The sequence below is a fragment of the Lissotriton vulgaris genome, chromosome 3_1 (genome assembly GCF_964263255.1).
Source record: "Lissotriton vulgaris chromosome 3_1, aLisVul1.2, whole genome shotgun sequence".
Classification (NCBI taxonomy): domain Eukaryota; kingdom Metazoa; phylum Chordata; class Amphibia; order Caudata; family Salamandridae; genus Lissotriton; species Lissotriton vulgaris.
In genome coordinates, this window is record NC_141689.1 from 2,001,337,193 (window position 1) to 2,001,363,155 (window position 25,963).

At 41.3% G+C, this 25,963-nt stretch overlaps 1 protein-coding gene across 3 annotated transcripts in view; it reads left to right on the forward strand.

The window, feature by feature from the left end:
* The window catches only part of TENM3 (teneurin transmembrane protein 3), a 1,290,943-nt gene that overhangs the window by 1,259,926 nt on the left and 5,054 nt on the right, over positions 1–25,963 (forward strand). For all 3 annotated transcript variants that reach the window (XM_086962461.1, XM_086962463.1, XM_086962462.1), the window contains 4 exons: positions 6,564–6,739; positions 7,717–7,952; positions 14,454–14,750; positions 20,710–22,321. In XM_086962461.1, coding sequence (XP_086818587.1) covers positions 6,564–6,739; positions 7,717–7,952; positions 14,454–14,750; positions 20,710–22,321 — 2,321 coding nt within the window. The remainder of the gene's footprint in view (positions 1–6,563; positions 6,740–7,716; positions 7,953–14,453; positions 14,751–20,709; positions 22,322–25,963) is intronic.

Below are 25,963 nucleotides of genomic sequence, written 5' to 3' on the forward strand. Positions count from 1 at the left end.
TCATCTCTTATAGTGGCCAATAGGTCATAGTGACAGATGTCTGGCTGAAATACAGCTCAGAAACCCATCATATCACCTCTTCACTAGTACTGGCACATCTCAGCATGACTACCATACTTCTTTAAGATGCCCACCAAAATGTAATTTTGCATCAGCACTGCATTGGAATAATCCTTATTCCTCAATAAGGCACTGGTTGGCTCAGCAGACCGTGGCATTGCCTTCCTTATTACAGCCACTCAAGAGAGTATGAGGCAACATTCCTCGAGCCTGAGTGGATTGGCTGTAGTTTGTTGGGCTCCACTGCAGCATGTTACATGACTTCCCACAGTAATGATCCCACTTGGGCATGACTAAGAAGACCACAAATCTACCAGTTATATCACTAGCATTTATCGCATCATTCTGCATTCTTCTACCTGTGACACTGGACTCCATCCAGTAAACCGGCCAACTTGTTCTAATATTTCTAAACCTGGGTGACATACAGTAATTGCACGGGAACCCTTGGAAATAAAAACAGTGGATCACTTATCTATTTCTAGATTTCTAAAATGGAACTCTATCCTTCTAACATGCTGTAACTCAAAGAGCACAGGAAACAGATGAACAGGCACGTTGTCTTACAGTCTAGATATGCCCAAATGTACAATTCAGCGAAACAATTGATTTGATTCACAAGATTGCTCTTCTGAAGAATATTAAATGGAATTAGCCTAAGTCTGTATGCAGATCTCCTTGGGTTGATTGTCTGTGCTGCAGACATTAAAATAGTTCTTAAATTTTGCACTCCCTCGTTCTCTGCCTCTTGCATGAAGAATTGCCTCGACTGACGAGAAATCGAGAAAAGGCAGCGCAACACCTGCCAGCACCTCCCAGTGCACTGCACGTGCTCCTCCTTGCCCTGTGCAGTAGTCTGTCCAAAAGTGGGATTATTTTAGATGGGGCGCTAATGCTTAGTGAGGATGACCTAGTTTGCTGTGTCAGAGAAAGAAACAGCCTGCATGTTGAAATATATATATATATGTATAGCGCGTAAAGGGTCTCCCGGCGTAGCAGTTGGAAGCCGCAATGGGCAGCTAAAACCCCAAAGTAAGCAGAAAACAGACATGGCAGCTAAAATGCTATGTCTTCAGATTCCTACAAGAGGTAATCACAGAGTGACTGTTCCTAAGAGAAACCGGGAGAGAATTCCAGAGTTTCAGTCCCAGGTAGGAAAACGAGCGACCCTTCATGCGAGCAAAACAAAACCTGGGTGTTGTGAACAGTGCGAGGTTGGATGATCTCAGCTGGCTGGTAGGCACATACGATTTCACTATATCTTGAATGTATAAGGGGGACAAACCATGTCTGGCCCGGAATATATAGTACAAAGCTTTGAATTCGATACGCTTGTCAACTGTAAACCAGTGCAGTTCGTGAAGCAACAGAGAAGTTGAAGCATGTCTAGGCAGTCGGAAAACAAGGCGAGCAGCTGCGTTCTGAATGATCTGCAGACGATGGATCAAGGATTTGTCTGCGACCAAGTATAGTACATTGCCATAATCCAATCTGGACGTCACCAGAGCTTGCATTACTGTTCTGTGGATGACTGGAGGAATTAGCCAGAGGATCTTTTAGAGCCACTTGAGAAACAAGTGGCCGTGACCTTGGACACCTGAGGCTGGAGGGAGAGATTGTTGCTAATAAAAAAGCCAAGATTCTTGACCTTAGTTGCCGAAGTTGGTAGCGGCCCAAGAGAATCTGGCCAATGATTGACTCTGCAAACTTCAGGGTTTCCCAGAACCAGGACCTTAGTTGTTTCATCATTAAGCCTCAGTGCATTTTTATTCATCCAGAGGGAAACATTCCTCAGACCGAGATGAAGTGAGGAGGGATCTTAATGCTGAGCAGCTGATAATGAATAGATGATCTGAGTATCGTCAGCGTATGAGATGAGGGTGAACCGCAACTTCTTAATTACATCTGCCAAGGGGCGAACATAAATGTTGAAGAGAAGTGGGCTCAAAATGGAACCCTGAAGGGCCCCAGAGGTCAGAGCTAATGTCCCAGATCTTATGTTGGCCGAGGCGACCTGGAAGGTGCGATCTTTTAAAAAGGAAGTCACCAACCGAAAGGCCAAACCTTCAATGCACAAATCCTCAATTCTGACTGCCAGAATGGGATGCGACACTATCAAACGCGGCACCTAAATCAAGCAGGATGAGAGTGGCCATACCACCAGAATCGAGCTGTTGCCTAAGACATTCTATGACCCCAAGGAGAGCAGATTCGGCACTGTGACCAGCCCTAAAACCGGACTCTGGTGGATGGAGAAACTTGCGGGTCTCAACAAATGAGGAGAGTTGGGTATTGATATGCCTTTCCAGAATCTTGGAGAAGACAGAAAGAAGGGAAATTGGACGAAAATCTGACGGACAGGAAGGGTATAGATCAACCTTTTTTTAGCAAGGGGAGGACAACTGCATGAGATACATAATCTTCGCTCAAGGAAGTATTGAGGAGTTTAAGAATCACAATTAGGGCAGAGTACTAAGTTTTGCAGGAGGAAGAGGATCTAGCGGGAGCCGGACTTGATGGATCCTAGCACTTTTTCTAATGTTGCCATATCCAGAGAGGATAAAGCCATGATTTTGGAAGGTTCCGCAGGCTTATTAGCCGAAGAATTCACTTTCTGATGTCCATCCACTGGGGTTACAGAAAGCACCAGGCTCACTAATTTAGTGGCTTCTACAGCTAGTTGATGATGAATTGACTCAACTTTGCTTTGAAAAAATGTAGCTAACTCGATGCACTTATTTTGGGAAAGAGAAGGTGGAGTCAGAGTTTTGCTAGCTGCAGATAGTTCGTTCACTAATTTGAAAAGAGTCTTCTAGCAATATTGGGAGTTAGTAATCCACTCCGTAAAATACGTAGGATGATCTGTTTAACAGAGTGCATAATCGGACTTTGCCTCAGTCGGATAATGTTTCCTCCACTGTCTTTCTACAGTTTTAAAATGTTTTTTTTTTCATGTTCGAGGGACTCGGGTGAACCAAGGAGCTGTAGGATACATTCTGCATTGCAATTTAGACATAAGTGTCAAGATCGAGTCAGTGGCCTCCGTAAGCCATCGGTGCACAGAGATTTGGTCTGGGTCAGGTTGAGAGATGAGGGTAGCTATTTCGTGGTTAAACAACTTATTTAACTCAGCCATGTCGAGTTTGGACCAGTTCCTGGTTCTAAGTTTCAGAGCAGGCCGAAAAAGGAGAGTGGAAATGACCTTGATACTGAAGGGCTCTGAAAAGTGATCCATCCAGCAGAGTTGTAGAGAAGGTGCGACGGATAAAGTTAAGCTGGAAAAAATAGGGTCCTGAAGGTGACCCCCTACCCACCATGAGTAGGTGCAGAGTTGAAGAGGAAGAGATTTAGAGTGCCCAAGTCATCTATGAAAGCCAAAGCTAGGTTATTATTGGTGTCCTCAAGATGAAGGTAGATATCACCAAGCAAAGTAAAATTGGCTACCCGCAAAACATGGGGGGCAGTGAATCAGGAAAAGCTGAGTACCAGTCGCTGGGAAACCCAGGAGGATGATAGATTAGCGCCCCAGAGAAAGTAAATTCAGGGAAAAAGAGTAAATAGCAGGGCTTCACAGTTAGGAATCTGGAGGTCCTCAATTTTACACTTCTAGATCTTTTCCAAAATGATTGCAATACCTCCGCCTCTTCTGTGAGGTATATTTGTCCTCATCAGAGCAAAGTTGCCAGGGAGTGCTGAAATAAGATTGGGTTAAAAGAAGTCATCAAGCCAAGTTTTTGTAAGAAATACTGTGTCTGGGCTAGCATCACAGAGGAAAATAAATATATGTCGCTGTTGCTTGTAGAGAGAGCGCCAGTTTAAACCGAAGCACCGAAATTCTTGGGGCGGGGAAGGATCAGCCCGGCAGCTGGGGATTATCTCAGGCGCAACCTCCCTGACCTGAGGTTCATATAAAGCCTTAGGCTGGTGGTTAGGAATGTGTTCAAACTGGCAGAAAGCACAAGAGGGTGGAAGTTTGACAGGGCTAGAAACCTGACAATGAGTGTTGATGGTAGGCCTTAAACTGTGTAAAACCAAAGGAGTATAAGATCTAATTTCTGGTTGCAGAGGACCAGGGTTTCTGGCCCTGGGCGGACAGGCACAGACAGGCTTTTCTTAGGCGCAACTTCAGCTCCCGCTGCGCATCCGATCCACCATCTGTTTTAAGAGGTAAAATTAAATTAAAAAAAATAATAAAACCACTTTCCTTGCTCAAGAGGGCGATGTGGCAGGCGCAAGGTAAGTGGTTTTATTAATTTTTTTATTTAATTTTACCTATCCCATTGTCTGACGACTTCCCCCCCCACCCCACCCCAGCCCACCACTTTTATTTAGCTGCGCTGGTCGCACCTGGTCATTCCCAGTCCCTCGCTGGGCTGACCCGTTAGTTAATGCAGATTGAGCAGGGTGCCTTAGCAGAAGTTGCCTTATTTGTTTTCAGGTACAGTTCACCATTATGAACAAATCCGTGCACAATTAGTCCTGGCAACATTTGCATTTTGTTTTTGTCAGTGAAGTTAAGAAAGCATGCCTAAAAACGCGCAATCCGCAAGTATGGGCCACTTTTTTTTTAGGGTGCCCAAGCCTATTTTTGCTCAGTCATGTGGTTTTTCCCACTCCGTTCATAGTTGTGGGTAGGTGCCCGTGCTCCCGTCCTTGGGCAGTGAGCACTCCTTTCAGTTAACTTTGCACAATCTGTGGGCTTATCAATGCATGGTTCCCTTTTGGCTTACACCCATTCTGCTGATCAGGAATATGTTTAATATAAGCAGCGTATATTTTACAAATGCAGCATTATAACGTCATTGCTGAGGCTAAAGAAGAAAATGCCATACATACAATAAAAATGAATAACACAAAAATCAGGTGCCAGGTTTGAATGGTATATTCTATTCTGATTGGTACTAATTTACAATACAGAATTAAAAATACTAAGTTTCAAAAGTGTATCTGTAGGTGACACCACCGAGCTGAGCGTAGCCTAACATCCATTCACCCTCCCCCATCTTTTGAGTGTGGTGTAGTGGCTCACTCAGCTATATTACCAACAATTGTAACTTGAGACCTTCCGATAACACAAGGTGGTGTACAACGAAGTAGTAACCTATTAAGCTGTCTATGTAAAATACAAATATCTGACCTTCTAATTCATCCTGTGCTTTGCAGAAGGTACATTATTCCTCTATACCAGTAATCTAAGTACTGCCCAATGGCCGCTTGCTGTCCTCTTGACCATTACATCCATGCCACCTCCAAACCTGGTGATCAGCAGCACAGGCTGCTGTTTACCTGCTGAGCACTAATATTCAGAAAAACATGTTAAATAAACTGGCAGTCATTTATTTGAAGGTTAACGGAAGTCATGAAGTAACTATGCTGGTGTCCTGCGCCACTTAACCTTAGAAACACCTTTATTTTTAAAGAAATCTTGCAAAAATGTGTAAAAATAGGATTATGTAAAAAAAGGATTACGTTTCTTCGAAATTCAAAAAAGTGTCTTTCATTAACATGCAGAAGCGTTTTACCATACCACAGCATTGAGAGATATTGTTTTTTTTTTGAGTGATAGTTTTCAAACATGAATTTAGAAATATTCATGCTTACCCACCCTGACAACAATGCCAATAGTGAACTAGAAGGCAAGCCAGATGTCATGTGCCCCATCGGGTGGCTTAGGTTGCTAATATATGTGGACAACATAATCAAATACAGCAGGTTTTATACATAGCAAAGTCTGAACTCAAGTATGTCGAGGTCCTCCTATATTCCTTAATGAAGAAAAAAGAAGACTACGTGCAAAAAATGCGTAGGATCACACAGTTTGGTCAAGGAGAAAGCAGAGATTGATCCCAGGTTTTCTGGTTTTCCATTGTGCAATTCAGACACTAGATGTTCGTTTCACTGCATAACTGCAATAGAAGACGGCGCGGATTGTGTTTTTTGCTACTAGTAAATTGCGTCCTTTTACGTCCAACTCTGCCCTTCATTTTCACACCAACATTATAAAGTGTTAGGTCACTGGACACTGTTGCTGTAAAAAATTGCCAAGAGCTCAGAAATAAAATAACATTAGTATTGGAGACACCTTGAGCTGCAGTTAGCAGGAGTTATTTCTGTTTGAGACAAACATCGGCAGCCTAATACATATTAGGTAAGTAGAAAGCTAGGCATGATCTAAAACTAATAAGATTTCAGTTTTGTATGCTCTGAAATATTTTACCAGCATCTGTGCACGTTCCCTTTGAAAACCTAAATTAGATGTACTGCAAGTTTTAGTCATACTTCAAAGAGTAAAGTACATCCTTTTATATGCATGGCAGTGCTGCATTGGCTTCAGCATATGTGAACGGCCTTTTGATTATTTCAAAGCTTGTCTGAAGTTGTCATTCTGCATATCCCATTTTCCAGAAGCACACATTTGGAACTTGGTAGCCTTATGTTAAAAATGTAACATTTTATGGTTTTGTTAAACATACCTTTTCTGATTCCCTAATCTTGATTTGTAGTTACGACAGCGAAGGGCGCCTTACAAACGTCACATTCCCAACTGGAGTGGTCACAAATCTTCATGGAGAAATGGACCGAGCCATTACAGTGGACATTGAGTCATCAAGCAGGGAAGATGACGTCAGCATTACGTCCAACTTATCCTCAATTGATTCTTTCTACACAATGCTTCAAGGTAATAACTCTAATGCCAGTAATAAGTTGCACTAAAAACAGGCATTGGCAATGCCAGTAGGTTTATCTTTAAAGGAATGTTGTATGATAATGTGAAGCATTACAAGTTAATAGCATTACCATAGATCTGCATTTGTGTGGAAGTAAAGAACTGTAGAATAATATTGGTGTAGGTTAAAAGGTCAGTGACTGTTGCACTGTCAAGATAGACCTAAAATTCTATGTAAGTTAATGACTGCCTCCAATATGTGCTGCTGACAGAAGAAAAAAAACTAAAGTATCCAGTTTTCTTAGACACTTTAATAGCATTCCAATGTCAGGTGTATAACCCTGAAATTTCAAGCTTTGGCAGCCAGATGAACAAACAAAATGATCATAGCTGCGTGGAGGACAAGCACTTATTTTGTGGAAGGACACAACTTCTGTCCAATCAAACCCTGTACTCCTGGTTCCAACATATGGGTAGAGCCATAGCTCCTATCTAATGATGCTCACATAATTTGTTGCTGACAGCTGAGCTGTGAACCAAGACCATACAAATTGTCTAAACCATGGCTTTTAAGTGTATGATATTTACAATTTTTTCTATATGTAGATATGATTTGGATTAAGAAACTATTTTTCTACACTCATGCAACATATTTATTATTCTGATACAGCGATATACTAGAGCCTGAGTAATTGAATGCATCTAGTATGCACAAAATGACAGTATAGCGCTTTTTTTTCTTGCCTCTGTATATATGGAACTGATCAGACTATAATTAATATTTATTATTTATGTACCTAGTCTGTGTGTATCTAAAATGTAAAGCTACAAAATATAGTGTAAAATGGTGGATCTATCCTATCTAAAAGGATTTCATGGTTGATTTTGGATTAACATCAATATTAAATGTATTTGTGTCTGTAGTTATTTTCTAACTTTTATTGTCTTTGTGAATCATTTTAAATGTTTTCCGTTTATTTCTTTATCAGATCAGTTTAGGAACAGTTACCAGATTGGTTATGATGGGTCCATCCGAATTATCTATGGAAATGGCATGGATTCTCACTACCAAACGGAGCCCCACATTCTAGCTGGCCCAGTTAATCCAACGGTTGCAAGGCGAAATATGACCCTTCCGGGCGAGAATGGGCAGAATGTGGTAGAGTGGAGATATCGAAAAGAGCAAGCCCAAGGGAAAGTCAATGTGATTGGTCGGAAACTTAGGGTGAGGAAATATTGTAAATGTAACCAAATATGTACTTGGTAGCTATTTTTGTTCTTAAATCATGATGCCATATCAGTGAAATTCATACTGCATTTAGAGAGAACACTACAATTTTTTTTAAACAAGTTTTGTTTGTTTATGGAACAGATTTGTAGGACATTGAAAAAAGTGTTGTCTCATCTACCACTCTTAACAAAGTGTTTCGCTTGTTTTTCAGTATAGTCATATATTCTTATTTCAAATTGTTGCACACCAAGACTTTGGGTCTTTGACCATTGAATACATGCTCTTGGCCTTATGAAACCTCATTTAGGTGTTGTACGGGAATTGTAGTGCAGATGTTTTTGTGGATATGTTCCTTTTTGCATCGAGTTCACATTGTGTGCTATTTACACATATATCAAAGAAATGTATATGTATTATCAAATAAAGTAAACATGAGAAAACCACTTAAACATGAAGTTATCTGCTCAAGTTATCTGAAAAATTGATATAGTGTCAGGCCACTGCAACATTGAAGATCTATTATCTCAAGATGAAATCTGAAGATAAATACTGTTTTCTTCATTATTTGTGTCTCCTTTTTTCTTTGGGAGGATATTTCCTTAAACCTACAGCTCAAGGACTAATCTCCATTTAACCTCCTCTCATTCTAATGTGATATGTTCTTTACTTGCCATGTGACCATCACTAAATGTACTCTGTGAATCCACATGGTTGTGTGTTATACACAGCTGTTGTGCATATTGTGCTATGCTACCCTCTGTGGCCGGTCCGTCTTCTGTCAATGCCCCAACTGTCTTGCATTATTTATTTTGGATGTATGAATTTAGTTAGGACCGATTAGCCACCTGCCTCAGTTACACTTTACTTCTTGTAGTATTGCATGTAACAGAAGGGATATTAAGGAAATGACTTTAAGAGATATGTTAGCTCATCATTACAAGCTTTTAACCAGCTCTGGAAGAGTCCATGATGAAAACAGTGTTTTTCTACTAAAGCGTTTGTCATCTTTTCAAGGGGATTTTTCTGTGCTCATACAGAAGGCATGTAAATCATGAGACCTACTGTCATGCAGCATTATTTCCATTCTCATCATCTGCCACCACAGCACGTTAATGTACGATCTTTTCTTTCCACGCCAGTTAGCACAGACCTAAGAGAGCTACCCCCAGTCAATTTTTTACAAAGCTTTTTTCGACCTTTATCAAAATCTTTTTTTAAGAGTTTTTCTCCTGGCGTGGCAGGGATGTCCACTAGGAAGGCTGGCTTCAAACCCTGTGGTGCCTGTCATCGACAGATGTAAGTGACGGACCCCCATCTTGTTTGCCGCTGGTGCCTGGAGTGCAACCATGCTGTAAAGACCTGCCGTGTCATGCTTCCCAAGGCCTTGAGGGAGGGGGCCCCTCAATCACCTTGCCACACGACGTGCGGAGGCTCGATGGTCTTGATCCTTTTCGAGAGGAAGGCTCTGGGATCAGTCATGAAGTCCAAGATCCTCATCACATCCTAAGTCATCGGGCCACTCAAGCAAATCTCACAAAAAGAAGAAAAGCAAGACGTCGAAGAGGTACTCAACTTTGCCCCAAATGTCGTGGTCTTCGGATCCATGGATGAGCATAGTCATTTGAGGCAGGGCTCCATGTTTGAGCCTGCGCCTGGGCTGATTTCGCACCTCCCAGAGTTTCCAGGAGCCGAGGCGTCCCCCACTCAACTTCAGGAGTTTTATGAGGCCATATACTTCATATTTGAGCGGCCTGTTCCTACCGGCGGGCTTTTGGGTCCCGCAGGTTCCAGTGGAGTCTCTACTAATTCCACACATACATGAGCATGAGGCTCCTACATACATGAGCATCTACCCAGACAAGCTGGCTCTTCTCACTAGAGCTTCCTTTCTGCAGAACGTAGTTACTCCTTTTCATATAGGCCAGGCCATCACCCTGCCTCCTTTTTTACGCTCCGACACATACCTCTAAGGAAGAGGAGGAACTGCCGCAACAGGACCCAAAAAGAGCATTGTTGTTCTACCTTGACCACACAAGAGAGTTCTGGGTGGACGACCAACTCTTCATCTGGTATTTAGGAGCAAAGAAGGGAAAGTCAATGTAGGAGTGGTCCACGTCCCGATGGATCGTGCTCTGCATCAAAATCTGCTACGCACTGGGGCTTGCTGAGGGTTTGCATCCTCATTCTAGCAGACCTAAGCCTGCTACCACAGTCTTAGCGCAAGGAGTTCCAGGCCTGATTATCTACCAAGCATCAACATAGACATCTCTATGCACATTCACAAAGCGCTACTACCTGAGCAGTTAGGTCCACTGGGATGGGCACTTTGATAGTATAAAGTCCTGCAGGACCGAATGAGCAATCAATTTCATGCACCCACCTGTCGGGAGGTATTGCTCGAGTATTAATTCTAAGGTAAAGAATCTGTACCTAGAAGTCCCTTTGAGATTAACAAGTTACTTCCCTTCTGTAACGCCATATCTGATAGAGACTCTATATAGCCGCAGATTCCTTAATGACTTACCCATCCTCCATGCTCTGCAAAATAATTTCTAGGGACAGGGCTGTTTCCCTTTTCACGGCCCTAGTTTTCCACACCAGTGGTCAGTGTTTTTGTGGCTCCGCGCTCCTGGCATAGAAAGTCACAAAAAGAAACTTGCATCACTGCACTGGGGTAACACCTACATAGGCACTGTCACTTCTAGCGTGGATGACGTCATGCAGAGCTGAATGACACCACCTACAGGTGTGCAGGTATACTGCTTATGAAAGATTTCCTGATCCAATCTGATGACTGGATATAATTCTAAGATAATGAATCTGCAGTTAGAGACCTCACCAGATAAGGTGTTACTTAAGGTAACTTGTTCTACTGGTTCACTGTCATGTGGATCAACCATAAGCCACATCCAACAAATAGAATAATACAGAATTAGCCAAATATCTTCACCACCCTTTGGCTCTCAATGCTGTAGATCAAGAAAGACATGGTCCATTAAGTTGGCTTGGTACGCTTTCCTTAAGCACGGATTAAGAGGTGTAAGAAGGAAAAGAAACATTGAACTTGGGAGTCAAACTTCTTATGCCGGTCTACATTCTTTCTTCTACCATCATTTTCACTTCACTTCCCACACAGCCAGCAGTTACACAAAGTATCATAAGTAAAAAAAAAAGAATGGTATATTCTCACCCAGAGCTCCAAGAGAGACATATCTTAATATGGTCTGCATTTTTCTTTGTCCACCTTCCATGGTGCTCTCTGCTTCAACTTCCACATTCACTATGTAGGGGTCTCTCAAACTGTGAAAATGTTGCATAAGATTTTCTCACAGTGATAGGCATTAATGTGTAATACAGCAGGTGAATTTCATAGAAAGAGGACTATCTGGTCAGCAAAATCTCTGCTTACTATAGCTTTGCTGGTCTTATTCAGGTCACAGATTTTCTCTGGTTATTAGTCTGTTACATGTTCATATAATTCGTTTTTACTTCCACCATGCACTTTCTATAAAGAAACCTTACCCTTGTATGAAAGTGCTATTATACATATATATATCCTATTGTATTATCACATCTTTCTCCTGGAGCTCCAGTCTCATGTGACCTACATCTACTATTATTGTATCGCTGGTAAACCTTTACCTTATGTGCTGTGCTCTTTTCTTTGTAGAACTGAATATGTCACAATCATGTTCTGTGCCAGTGCGTTCTAGGGGACATTGAGAGATGACGGATTTCCACATGGATCTTAAACTAAATTAAGTCAACGTGGAAAATCCTTTGGGTGGGATATAAAAAAGTGTAAATCATATCTGATCTTTCAAGCTTCATTACATCTCAGAGTTCTGATAGTGATTTCTAGTTTGCGTGTTTTACTTGCTAAGCCATAACATAATTGGTTTTGTTCAAGAGTGCAATGAGCAGGGAAAAAAATCTCCTGAACTACATTCAGTATAGGTACAAGTGTATAGTTTCATCAGGATGTCAAATTTTATGAACTTGGAATTAGAGTTGGCCATGCACAAAGCTGTAATTAAGTGGGTATTTACAAACAGGCCAGAATTTGAAATCCAGTTTGCACTCTTGATTTTAAAAATGCTTGAGAAATTGTGCAACTTAGGCTTGAAGATTTCTCAAGGAAACCCACGTTTTAGTGGGTGTAGTGAGGCATTTTCACCATCAGTCAATCAAGCATTATAACACGCGGCACATCACCTGTGAGGGTATAAAGGCGCGGGAGCTGTTGGCTGCTGCTTGGAGGTCTGATAGGTCAAACGTCCATGTCTTTAGTTCTCATCTGAATTGCTGGAGTGACGATGTGGTCCTGAGGGAGAGGCTGTTTCAAGCCTTGGCTGCCAGATGCAGGAAGGAGCGTCCTCCGCTGTTGGTTGTGCAGATCCATGGGATGCTTGTGAGGGACAGAGAAGCTAATCGGAGGTGTCTGGTTGGTTGGTAAACAGTCAGGTGTTTGTTGATGTATTCTGGTCCTTCATTGTACAGTGCCTCGTAGGCGTGGGTTACCATCTTGAACTGGAATCTCTTCTGGATCGGGAGCTAGTGTAATCTCTTAAGATGGGGTGTGATGTGGGTCCTGCTGGGGAGGTTGAGTATAAACCTTGATGCTGAGATCTGGAGTCTTTTCAGGACGTGTGCAGTGATTCCTATGCAGAGTGTGTACCCGTAGTTCAGTCTGTTGTTGATGAGGGCCTGAGTGACAGTCCTTCTCGTGTTGACTGGGAGCAACCTGAAGCTTTTGCAGAGCATACGAAGGGTTTGGTAGCAGTCGGATGAGAATGTGTTGATGTGTTTCTTCATGGATAGCTTGCTATCCAAGATGATGCTTAGGTTACAGGCGTGGTCTGTCGGGCGGGTGATGTTTTGAGCTTGGCCAGCCACTATATGTGGGGGTGTGGTTGGCTGGAGCATGTGTGTCCTGAGATTGTGAAGTTTACGCTGTGGTGGTCGGTCCAGGTAAGTTGTGTGGTGTGGTTGTACCCGACTGTGTCTCTGGAGATGACTATGGAGTGGAGCGTGTGTGGGTGGGGTCTGTGATGACCTCCTGAGGTTAATGTTGCTCTTGCTCTCTAGGATGTTGAGATCACTGGGGTAGTTGAGCTGAAAGTTGGGGTTCCCCTAAGAAGATGTAATGCTCAGAGTCGATTACAAGCAGGGCGATGAGTTCCGGAAAGGTGTTGCAGAAGCCCAGGTATGGTCCTGGTGGTCTGGAGGTGTGGCGCCACGGCCAGGGCGACTGACTCCGGAATCTGGGGATCATGGTTCGATCCCCGGCACCGGCGGCAGATTAGTCCAGCACCATATGACTTTGGGCAATAGCTTGCTTAATCTTCCCGACGGCCCCCAGCGCCTAGAGACCCTTACGGGTGATTGTGCGCTTTACAAATGTGGATTATTATTATTATTATAGGTGAGGGTGCCCCTGATGGTGTTTTTTCTGGCCGTGTAGAGTTGGAAGTTGAGGTGTTCCATTACTGGTATGTGGTCGTCAGTGGATGTAATGCTGTGGATGGTGTCCCTGTAGATGATTCCGATTCCCCCTCCATGTTTGTTGATTCAGACCGGGTGTGCCATCTTGTATTCTTTGGGGATAGCAGTATCTCAAGCCAGGTTTCTGTGAGGAAGATGCCATCCGGGTTGAGGGAAGGGATTTTGTCCCTGGGCTCTATGAAGTGTTTGCAGAGAGAGCAAAAGGCCATAAGTAAACTATTTTCTATATGAAATAAAATAATTAAACATGAAAAGCATATTTGCATATTTCCATTTTGTGTACTCCAGTGAATTGTCGGGACACTAGCCAGCCTTCAGAAGTGAACTTGGTTAGTTGAAGAAAGCATGGACATTTAAGATTTGGATATATTTCCTTGTGTCTTGTTAAGGATTGTGTGATTACCCTCAAGATGCGTATACTTATGGAAATTGATGGTCTAAGTCTACAATGCATACATTTTCTATGTTCCTCAATGTTTACAACTAATACAAATGTTGGTTGCTGAAGCTTATTTTCAATGTTGGCATTCAAGGTACTCATTGAGCAGTACCTATACGTGAAAGTCATTCACATTTGCAGACAAAGGCTGATCCTATGCATGTATTTTCAAAAGACACAAAATCAATTGAACCCAATATCTAAACTGAGTGCACAAAGGAGCACTTTCCCAGTAAAGGCGGAAATTCTAGATGTGCGACTTTTCAATTAAAACAATCTAGCATTTTGTTAACAGTTGACTAACCTTCAAAGGACTTAATTTGAAAGACATTGAACAAATGCCAGACTGTCTCAGTGTTTAATGAAACCTTTTAAAACAGCAGTTAATCTAATGCCCTGCACTTATACCGAGAAGTTGCTAAATTAATTCACTGACAAAGGGGATCAATCATACTAAATGGTGTTTAAATAGCTGCGGTCTAATGAGTGATAACTTATTGGTAGTACAACAACTTGATAATTATTGCTCTTTGTTATTTGTTTTTCTATAGGTTAATGGCAGAAACCTCCTCTCAGTAGATTATGATCGAATCTTAAAAACAGAAAAGATTTACGATGACCACCGAAAATTTCTGCTGAGGATCGCATATGATACTTCAGGACACCCAACCCTCTGGCTCCCAAGCAGTAAGCTTATGGCAGTCAATGTTACCTATTCATCCACTGGTCAAATTGCCAGCATACAGCGTGGAACCACCAGCGAGAAAGTGGACTATGATGGCCAGGGAAGGATTGTGTCTCGACTCTTTGCTGATGGGAAGACCTGGAGCTATACATATCTCGAAAAGGTGAGTAGTAGTGGGAAGGCATGAGAAAGGGTTCAGTATGTGAATAGTCACAGTCCTTTGGAGTTATGATTATTTAATTGTGCATGTGTTGTGTGTGTATAATCCAGCTTTGACAAGAAATTAATGTAAGATGAGTAAATGTTGATATCTATAATTGATGGAATGTTTATTATAGCTCTTCGGTTTTTAATGTTCTACCCAGAATGAGAGATTCGCCCATGAGAGAGCTTTTATTCCTGTCAGCCAATTCGGTACTACAGAAACAGTTCTGTTGTACCAAGTGATTTGATTGGCTGGCAGCAACTCAGAACAGAATGTCACTACTGCCATTACAGGACTCGGGGATTCAGTCCATGTATCCCCCAAAAGTTTTTTACAGCTATCAAAGGGTTGGCAAGGGCAGCCTGACTCCTAGGCGCTTTTAGCAGGACCCAGAGGGATTATCCCCACCTCCAACCCCTCCCCCCACCAGAGTTAGGTTGCTGAACCCAGTGCGCCCTTCCTGTGCAGTACCGCTGTACTCCCACAGGAGCCACTGCTCAAGCTTTCCCCCCATGGTACCACAGTTCAGTGCAAGCTTCCCTGCAGCAACCTTGGAGTTGAAGCTTATGTGGCAGGTATTGCAGAAGTAGTGTGGTAACTGCAAAAAAAATTACAAAAACAAAATGTGGGGCAGGCGTCTGCAAGGAGTTGGGAGCATGGCAGCAAGTGTGGCTCAATGATTAGAGCGGCAGACCCTGATGCAGAGGTCTAGCCCGGGACCAGGGTACAATTCCCCGCCTTGGCGGGTCTTGGGCTCAAAATTCCACGGACCTGATAATTCTCGCCTCGGTGCCTATTCCAATCATGGAGTCCAAGTCTGCAACTCTGGGCAATAGCTTGCTTAATCTCCACAACGGCTCCCACAACGCTAAGGATGCCTGGCCTCCACCTTGGGGGTGCCCAGGAGTGGATGCCTCACAGGGAATGCCAGGATGGGTTCCACAGCGGTATTCGTACAAGCGCCTTGAGACCCTTGCGGGTGAGTAGTGCGCTATACAAGTATCAATTTACATTTACATGTTGCTCAATTGGGCACAACGACCCACCCTCACTACACACAGCCCATGGCTTTGTGCTGCTGGGGTTGGCCACCAATGCTGGAGTTTGGTGAATGGCCTGGCCAGATGCTGTGTGCATTGGTGGAGTTCGTTGGATATCAAATTTTAAAAACTGATATTGACTGAAAATACCCTCAGTTAAACTGATGTGATAGTTGTGTGTGGTAAAAAGAGCTTAGTTTTCATCAATATTCCCTAGAAATTCACTGAAAAAACAAAGGTTAAAGTGATGTTTTAGTTAGATGTTCATATAAGATAAAAAACTAGTGTTTAAAAACCAAACCAAAGATGACTTCACTGATGCATTCTCAATTTACGGGATTGACATCAGTACTGATGGTATATAGCCATTGTGCTACCACCAATAGGGTTTGCAGACTTCAAGTAATGCAAGGCACCACACATGTGTATCATTTTCAACTCCCCTTAATGTGATTACCCTCTTAAAGACTTCACATGACCTATAATTTTAAGTCAAGAGGTTACCAGGTACACATTTTCCACTAAAAAGACACCACCATCCAGGTCCTATGGACAAACCTCTGTAGATTAGTAAAATGCACTGCAAACATTTCTGAGATGGGCACAATGGCATACAACCTTATAGCGATGCTTACAACACCAGTGTTAAATAAACCACTTCTAAGTGGGATATCTCTACATTTTACATTATTCAACAATCGGTATTTCCTCAAAATGTTCAGCAAAGTTCCAAAAATAAACAACCACACTTTATTCACAGAATGTGTCCATAGCACTGTATTACGATTATTTAACAAAGGGTACATGCCCAGATTCCACTGGTGGATAATTCAATGTCAACAGAAGCTTTGGCCTTCCTCACTGATTTTTGTGAACAAGCTTTGACTTTGTCACATCCTACTTTCAAACCTACCTCTGTCACCCAGATCAGGTCGTCACAGCCTTTACCTTGTTCAACGTGGAGTAATACCTGCAAAGCAAACTTTAGTGATTTGCAATTGGTTCACCATATCAATTTCTACATAAACCATTCCCATTCCCTCCAAGATATGTGCTGTGTCCATTTCATGAGCCCACACATGTACGTACACTCAATAACTCTGCGCTGTGCATAACTATGATGTTATCAATAATGTCAAGAATGACCTAATTTGAGATGTCATCAATGATGTCATTTAACATGTCATGAGTTATGCAATACATGAAGTCATTGGCAGTGAGTGCATGGCTGGGGTGCAAATAAAAGTTAGCTCTGTAAACTATACCTGGTGAATCACAGTGTTTTTTTTTTCTTTTTAAACATTCGTTTTTATTATATTTCAACTCTGACAGTCACTTCAACCTTTTTTCAGTGATGTATAAATATGTAGAACATTTCAATAAATGTGAATTTTTATTTTGTTTATGTTCTAATACTGCATTATTGTTCTTCCCTATATATATATATATATATATATATATATATATATATATATATATATATTTGTGTGTGAGTGCGTGCATGCAATGATTAACATCTTAATTCACACTTCGTATTCCAGACCTCTATTGTCGCTTCCATCAAGGCACCTGCTAAGCTGAAATCAGTAGATCAGAGCATTTTTAGACTGCTATTTGTAATCCGCAGCAACAGGAGTGATTGATGTTTCTGTATTAGGGAAGCCATCTTTTGTTCGTTAGCTTCTGATAACCGTAACCCTTATAAATAATTTATTCTTAAAATTCACAAGTCACAGCTACATCTACAGGACCTGCCCTTTCAACACATAAAGCATATCTACACGAGCAGGATCTTGATAACTTAAGTCATCTGTAAATAATTCATGAATAAGCTTGCGGATGCTTTTTATGTGTGTGTCAGGCAGAAGAATTCCGGTATCCGTGTAGTTGGATCTGCTAGCTCATACATTGTTTATAGCTTTGCTTCAAAATAGCAGGAGAGCACTGGGGGATCTTGTTTTAAAGCAAGATGGAGGAAATTTGGCTGCACTTGAACGACAGCGCGTGGGTCCTTAGTGGAATGTGTTATTCAAATGCCTTAGTAAAGTTCAACACTGCCAAAGGGCGCGTGCTACTGTGCGTGCTTGCCTTTAGTAGCCCTCATTGGAGCAGCACAGTGGCTTTTACAACAATGACTTCCGCTTGGCTAAAACTGCTGTCATTGACCCAGCAGTAGTGTAACTAGGTCAGCTCAAATTGGTTTCATTGGAATGCGTGTCCTAGATGTCTGTGGCACTTGGAGCTATTTTGCATGGGGAGAAGGTTCTCTATCCAGTTTTCCTGATAACATGCCTTTTGCTTGTGTTATGATTTTAACCCTGAATAGGACCATCGCTTCTTTTGAAGTATCTGAACTGACAGGTGACTTAGAAATTATTGAGTCTGAAATTTGTCATCAAGCTGGCCATCCACATAACCTACAGTAGACACCTCAAATTTTAATGAGGAACATTGTGGGGTGCAGTCAGTTCATTTCAAGCCTTGAGGGCAGCATCAATTCCAACTGTGAATATCAGGTCTACGCACTTTCAAAATTAGAAGATATATTTGCAACTGCAAAAGAATTTGTAGAAAAAGCCTTTCACATCACATCTTAAACTGATCATGGAAAGGACATAAGCCTGTGATCGCTGAATGTCATATTTAATGCTGAACAGAAAAGCAGCCGAATGAATGGTAGATTTAGCATGAATAAAGCATAATCTCGGAGCCACCTGGAAAAAAGCATGACGAGACTGACCTCACTGTGTTGGACCCGATATTTACAAAAACCACGATGGTCGTGGTGCAGCTGATATACAGGGCCTTGTATGACGTCCAAAGGCAAATACAGTAAGGTGAGGTGGTAGGGTGGTGGCACCTTTCATGCAATTAATACTCTAAAAAACCATCAGTCATGATGAAACTGGCAGGAAATATGGTAGGGTACCCTTTTTTGTCCCACATCGGAAACACAGCTACTCTTCCCTTTTTCAGGATAGTTTACATTGCAATTCCAATTATGAAAGGTATTACAAAATGTTTGTCAATTTCAACAAATATACAGGTTTGTGGGTGTTCTTAGCAGCTGTAGCATCTTTCTTTACCAAAACTAAATTTGGTATAGAGAGAAAATTCACTATACTTGCATTTTGTTTACCACACAATTTGCAATGTACTAATGTAAAACCCCACAGAACTGGACAACGCAAATCGGGCTCTCACAATTTATGCACACAGATCACTTTTTATGGCGCCAAGTTCAGCTTTGGTGGACAAAAAATATATGTGATTCAGGCCCTACGCCTACAGTAAAACAATGAATCACGTTTTTTAGAGGTGTGGTGTTCTTTGAAAAGGTAACTCAAACATTTTCTGAATTGCAGGAGAATTGGGGCCATTTTTATGTAGAGGGGCATGTTGTTTCACATGCTCGAAGCCTAGATCGAGAAGGCCTGACATTCCTTCTCATTTTTTCAATTTTATTTTTTTGTTTCTCGTCAGCAATGCCCTAGCTTCTAGCGTGTTGCTGACCATCTGCGATGGTAGTTTTCTCTGCATGGATTGAATCGGTTCAGTTTCCGATAGCTTTGAGTGTGATGCAGGTGGCGTGTTTCATGTAAAACAGGCTATGTCTACGCCAGGTTTTAGATTAGGAAATAATCCCTCAACTATTTTGAAGTGTCATTGAAATGGAGCATCTTTGTTTTTGTTCTTTATTTTCTCCTTTGCTGCTTCTCTGTTATGTTATGTTATGTTATGTTATGTTATGTTATGTTATGTTATGTTATGTTATGTTATGTTATGTTATGTTATGGGGTATTTATATAGCGCATTATCACCGAAGAGGTCTCTAAGCGCTGTCCAAGAGGGGTCCAGTAGGGAGAAACTGAGAGTCAGGAGTGCTCTAAAGGTTGTTCTCATTTGCTTATTGAGATATCCTCCCGCCACCGAGGTAGATGCATGAATTCCTCTCAGGACCAATCCATGAAAACTTTTCTGGATCCTGAGAGAGAGAGAGAGAGAGAGAGGGAGAGAGAGAGAGAGAGAGAGAGAAAAATGTACATTGAAACAACTGCAATCACATACATCTGTTCTGTGGCATGGCCAGCATAGGCCGTCTTGCACACAGATGGCAACTTTCTAAGAGAAAATTGAGAGTGCGGAGGGTCTTAAAATGACAACATGAATCACAACTACTAGGAACTAATTAGCACCTTCCTTTGTTTTTGGTGTAAATCAAATGAAATTGACTGATTAAACAATTGCCGTGTATATTATTTCTGGTTTGCGAATTGAGGTACAATGTAAATCTAAGCCGTGACAGATTTTTTACCAGCTTCAGACTAAATATTATATTTACAATGTGCATAAATCAATTACTGTTAATTACATGTGTATAAAGCAGCATATACCCATACATATTCTGTAGAATGGAAATGTATTACTGACAATAAATGAAACCGTGTCAGGGAGTGAGTGGCTTTACATGGACATGTCTGTAACTAGACACTACCTAGGCATAGCATTGCTTTCCCCTTATGCTGTTAAAACATTGCTTCTCAAAATCCAACCTTGATCTGGCTTGTGTTAGTATATGTGACTTCTCCAGACCCTTTGCGAATCTGCTGCATGGCTGGAAGTGCCTGACGAACGAACAGTGCAGTTGTAACACACAGATGGGTATAAACCCGAGTCAAATCATTACAGAGCTCTTTAAATTAGGTATCCAGACGAATGGTTGGGATTTATTCACAACAGTATGGTTCCAAGAGAACTCATTTGAGAATTCATTTAATTTTTGAAAGTTTCTTCTTTTATTTTTTATGTTAAAAAATGTGTAATATTTTGAGTATTGCTTTGTGACCAATGTTGAGAGTATATTATTTCTTTTTCAGACCATGGTCCTTCTGCTTCACAGTCAGCGGCAGTACATCTTCGAATATGATTTGCTCGATCGACTGTCTGCCATCACAATGCCAAGCGTCGCTCGTCACACCATGCAGACTATCCGTTCTATTGGATACTACCGGAACATATACAACCCCCCTGAAAGCAATGCCTCGGTGATAATGGACTACAACGAGGAAGGGCAGCTGTTGCAAACTGCTTTTCTGGGAACTGGTCGGAGAGTTTTGTTTAAATACAGACGGCAGACAAAACTCTCTGAGATACTGTACGATAGCACCAGAGTAAGTTTCACGTATGATGAAATGGCAGGGGTGTTGAAAATGGTCAACCTCCAGAATGATGGCTTTACCTGCACCATTCGATATCGGCAGAGTGGACCGTTGATTGATAGACAGATATTTCGCTTTACAGAGGACGGCATGGTGAATGCAAAGTTTGAATACTCTTATGATAATAGCTTCAGAGTAACAAGCATGCAAGGGGTTATCAATGAAACTCCACTGCCCATTGAGCTTTATCAATTTGATGACATTTCCGGAAAAGTAGACCAGTTTGGAAAATATGGTGTCATCTATTATGATATAAACCAGATTATTTCGACAGCTGAGATGACATACACAAAACATTTTGATGCTCATGGCCGCATCAAAGAAATTCAGTATGAAATCTTGCGATCATTAATGTACTGGATTACTATTCAGTATGATAATATGGGGCGAGTCACCAAACGAGAGATTAAGATCGGGCCATTTGCAAACACAACAAAATATGCTTATGAGTATGATGTTGACGGGCAGCTCCAAACAGTTTATCTGAATGAAAAGATCATGTGGCGCTACAACTATGATCTGAATGGCAATCTTCACTTGCTCAACCCAAGCAACAGTGGACGTCTGACTCCACTGCGCTACGATCTAAGAGACAGGATAACTCGGCTAGGCGATATTCAGTACCGGCTGGATGAAGATGGATTTTTGCGTCAAAGAGGGACTGAGATATTTGAATATAGTTCAAAGGGCCTTCTCACCAGAGTCTATAGCAAAGGTAGTGGCTGGACAGTGGTATATCGTCATGATGGGTTTGGTCGTCGAGTTTCCAGTAAAACCAGTCTTGGGAAGCACCTTCAGTTTTTTTATGCAGATCTGAATTACCCAACCAGGATAACTCATGTCTATGACCATTCTAGCTCACAGATTACCTGCATGTACTATGACCTTCAAGGACACCTTTTTGCCATGGAGTTTAGCAACGGTGAAGAGTTTTACATTGCTTCAGACAATACTGGAACACCACTGGCTGTGTTTAGCCGAAATGGTCTAATGCTTAAACAAATTCAATATACAGCTTATGGTGAGATCTATTTTGACTCCAACCCTGATTTTCAGTTGGTGATTGGATTCCATGGAGGCCTTTATGATTCCTTAACAAAGTTGATTCATTTTGGAGAAAGAGACTATGACATTCTGGCAGGTCGGTGGACTACGCCAGACATTGGGATCTGGAAAAGGGTTGGAAAGGATCCTGCACCATTCAACCTATACATGTTTAGGAACAACAATCCAGTTAGCAAAATACACGATGTTAAAGATTATATAACAGGTAAATATACATTGATGCATGGGCACAGATAATTCAGAGTTTGGTGTTACACTAACAATTTAAATTACTCATGTATACAATCTAACTGTTACGGGATACTGTTTGTCAGAAAAATGTTTCACTTTTGTTTTTTACTTTACATCTTTTGATTGGCTCTTTAGTTAGTCCACTATATTTAAATTCTTTAAATAATGAAATAATATTGACAGTTCAGATAGTCAGTATTCATATCTGTCAGACATTATTCCAGTGTGAAATATTTGGGCTCCATTCATAGAGAAACCGTAAATCTCTAGATTCATAAGTGTATGTCTATAGAATGCAGAGAATTGGGGGAAAAGGCTTACATCATTAGCTAAATAGTAAAAAAAAATGTTTTAGTTATTCTTTTAACTAAACATTATGCATAGAAGGCTTCCCGTCGCTCACACTGTTGGGAAAACATTTCAAATGTTTTCGACAGCCCACGAAGAATCTGTTGGTGTTCACTGCATTTTGACTGTATTGTCTAGACCAGGCGGGCAACTAGAGCCAAATTTCGGGGGTAGGGGGTGCTGTAAAATATTTCTGACGGGGGGCTAATTCTTCCAGTGATTGACAGAGTGGCTGTAAGAAGGTGTGAACACACAACAAAAGCCTCATTTACAAGTAAATGTTCTTTTAAAGACCTGTTAAGTATTTGGGTGCGGCTGCAATTAGATGCTCGCCAGCCTGCAAAGCTGTGTCAGCCCGGGCTGACACACACGACGGGGGGGGGGGGGGAGGGGGGGGCTGAAGCCCTGTGAGCCCAATGGGTGTTGCGCGGCTGGTCTAGACCCCTTTCACTCTCTTGGTAACGCTCACAAATACTTTGCTTAGTTGCCACCTACACATGTGGAATTGTGCATGATAAGTAGGATGTAAGTGACCGTTCTTGAAAAGCATTTCAAACTATCCAATAGTATTTGGTGAAAACTGTGTAACCTGACACGCATATTATGCCCACTATATGGGCAGCTTAAACTACTAGGAATATTAAAATACTAAAGAAATAGTTAAACACGCAGGAAAGAGCCTTTCAATGTCAAAACGAAGCAATACATTAATTTGACATTTTGTTTTTAATTTGTCTTAAGCAGCTTTTTATTTCTTTTGTGCATAGATACTATTCTACCAAGGAATCCAAATGAAAGCTCAGTATCTAGTACTTATATTGTACATTTATTCAAAATAAATTCATAACTTAAGTTGCTCAAAATTCTCTGTATATCATCCACATTAGCATCTCAGAAGGCGCTCCCATGAGTCTGTAGCACATCATTATATAACCAGACTTAGCTTGACTTTAATGCCTCCAAGTGTGAAATGTAATATAACAGTTTCCGTGTAAAGATTATGCTTGGCTGTGAAAAATATTTAGGACCGTAGAGCAAAGTAGAGGGTATCTTGGATTGACAGATTGTTTTATTGACATAAACATCGCTTTGCCCAAATTAGTAAAGATGAACCATAATCCGTTTTTATAGGTCTTCCCTTGAGACTAATGCAGTTCGTCATGTGACACCTATGTCATATTTTGTTAGAAAGTAAAATATATATATATATAGAGTAGGTCGCAACCAATTGTAACTTACACTGTTGGTGTCAAATATATTAATTACCCATTATCTGCATTCCTTAATGGTGCCACATCTCTATTCCCTAACTTGGGAGTAAGAATTATAACAAAATAACAATTCATGCAAATCATATACTTGCCCGGGTTGTCGGCCGACGGGCTGTGTAATATAAGATCTAGTCTTGCCTGATATGCTTGCGATGCGGCCGGCCCGAGAGGTTATAGGCCTGAAGCTGTATCAATTGAGTTTGTGCAATAAAAAAAAAAAAATAATGGAATATGGGTCAAGATGAAAGGAGGGTGCTTAATCAATGAAATGGATCATTTTTTTCTATTTAGCTTGTGTATTGTCCCTGTCTCAAACCTGACCACTGTGATCAAATGAGCAAATACTCATTCTCTCCAGTTTCCTCCACCGCATTGGGTGCTTGTATTTTTTGATAGCTATCAGTGAATGTGGCATGCAGGGACTACCTCATTTGTTTTTCCTAAGGCCAGCTTGTTCAACGGGAAAGAAAGAGTGTTCCAGTGTCCAAGCTTTAAATGGCCCCAAGAGATGCTTGCAGTACTATTCCCCACCGGATTTCGAAGAGCTGTAAGCCGGTATTTGCAAGTGATATGTTTGAATCCCCTCTTAATAACTTGCATTGTAATACTTCCCCTCTAAAGAGAGGGTCGTAGAGCAAGATCTAAATAAATGTTGAAGAATCATTGACTACTACGCGTCCCTTCTTTAATTACAAAATGGGAATTCTACTGTCCCTTATGCCCTTCTTAACTTACATTACATTTTAAGGTGCTTTGTGAACTGAAACCAGGTCACTAAATCCAGCACCAGGAATTGTTTCTCCTCATCTGGGGTCAGCTGATCCCTGCTGGCAGTGCGACATGTATTTTGTGGCTTTGGACTGCTTTTTAGAAGTATACATTAATTTAATGTGTGTAATTAAAGAGGACAATCGTCGATCTGCTAGAAAATCTAAATCCTGGTGCCCATAACCAACACAGCTATTTTTTTTAGACATAAAGTCTATGCCAAGCCTTCATTTGAGAAGGTCTAGCCGGGGCAGGTTCTAAACAGCATTGACCATAGTGATTGGAGCAATGTTTTTTCTGCTATTACCTACTAGTGGGATTTCAACACTAGGCTTTAACATTTTTTGAATGTGAAACTTAACAAAAATAGTCCAGTAAGTTTGCTACATTGAAAAGATAAGACATTAGCACAAGAAAAGGAATTGTTACATGAGGAAAAACACTGGCAGGACAATTAGGGTGCTATTTCCTTCCTGACACAGCTATTCGATAGGAGGTCACAGCCAGTAAAAGAAATGCATAGCCGCAGAGCAGCAGAAGTCTTCCCGATTGAGAAGAAAGACCATTGTAAGTGAAAAAGCAGACATTGAAGGCGTCTACATTAAGGTCATCATGTAGAATAATAGGAAAGAATAACAAACATTGGCAAAGCCAATTGGTGTTGCCTATGGGAGCTATTGCCTTTGCCAATGTTTTGTAGCCATGCTGTACAGCAGTGCGGATGCTTTGCAGTGTGGCTAAAAATAATTTTTAAAAGTGCTATGACTCTGCCAGGGTTAATGAGCTTTTTTATTTATAAAATGTGTGTTAGCACCGAATGTATTATGATCCTATTTTTGCATTATAATTTTTAGCCATGCTGAACAGCATCCACACTGTTAAAGAGCATGGCTACAAATAATTTTCAGAATTGGCTTAAAAAACATTGCTGAATTCATAGAGGAGGGGGACTGAAGATTAGATAGTTTAGCTCTCCCCATCTACTGATAGGGAAATTAAAAAGAGTAAAAACGAACCACACGTTTCAAAGTAAAAACATTCGAAGTTGAGGTGAAAATACGGATTAGAAAACTAAGTGAAAAGGTTGTGATCCATTTTCTAAGTCCCAATCTAATTTCTGGCATTCTTAAATGTGAGCTATGATCAAAGCTTTACAGGACAAACACCGCGGAGTAAAGTGTGTCGGTGTGAGTCACGTGTCGAAATTTCTGTAATTCAAGTGAGGCACA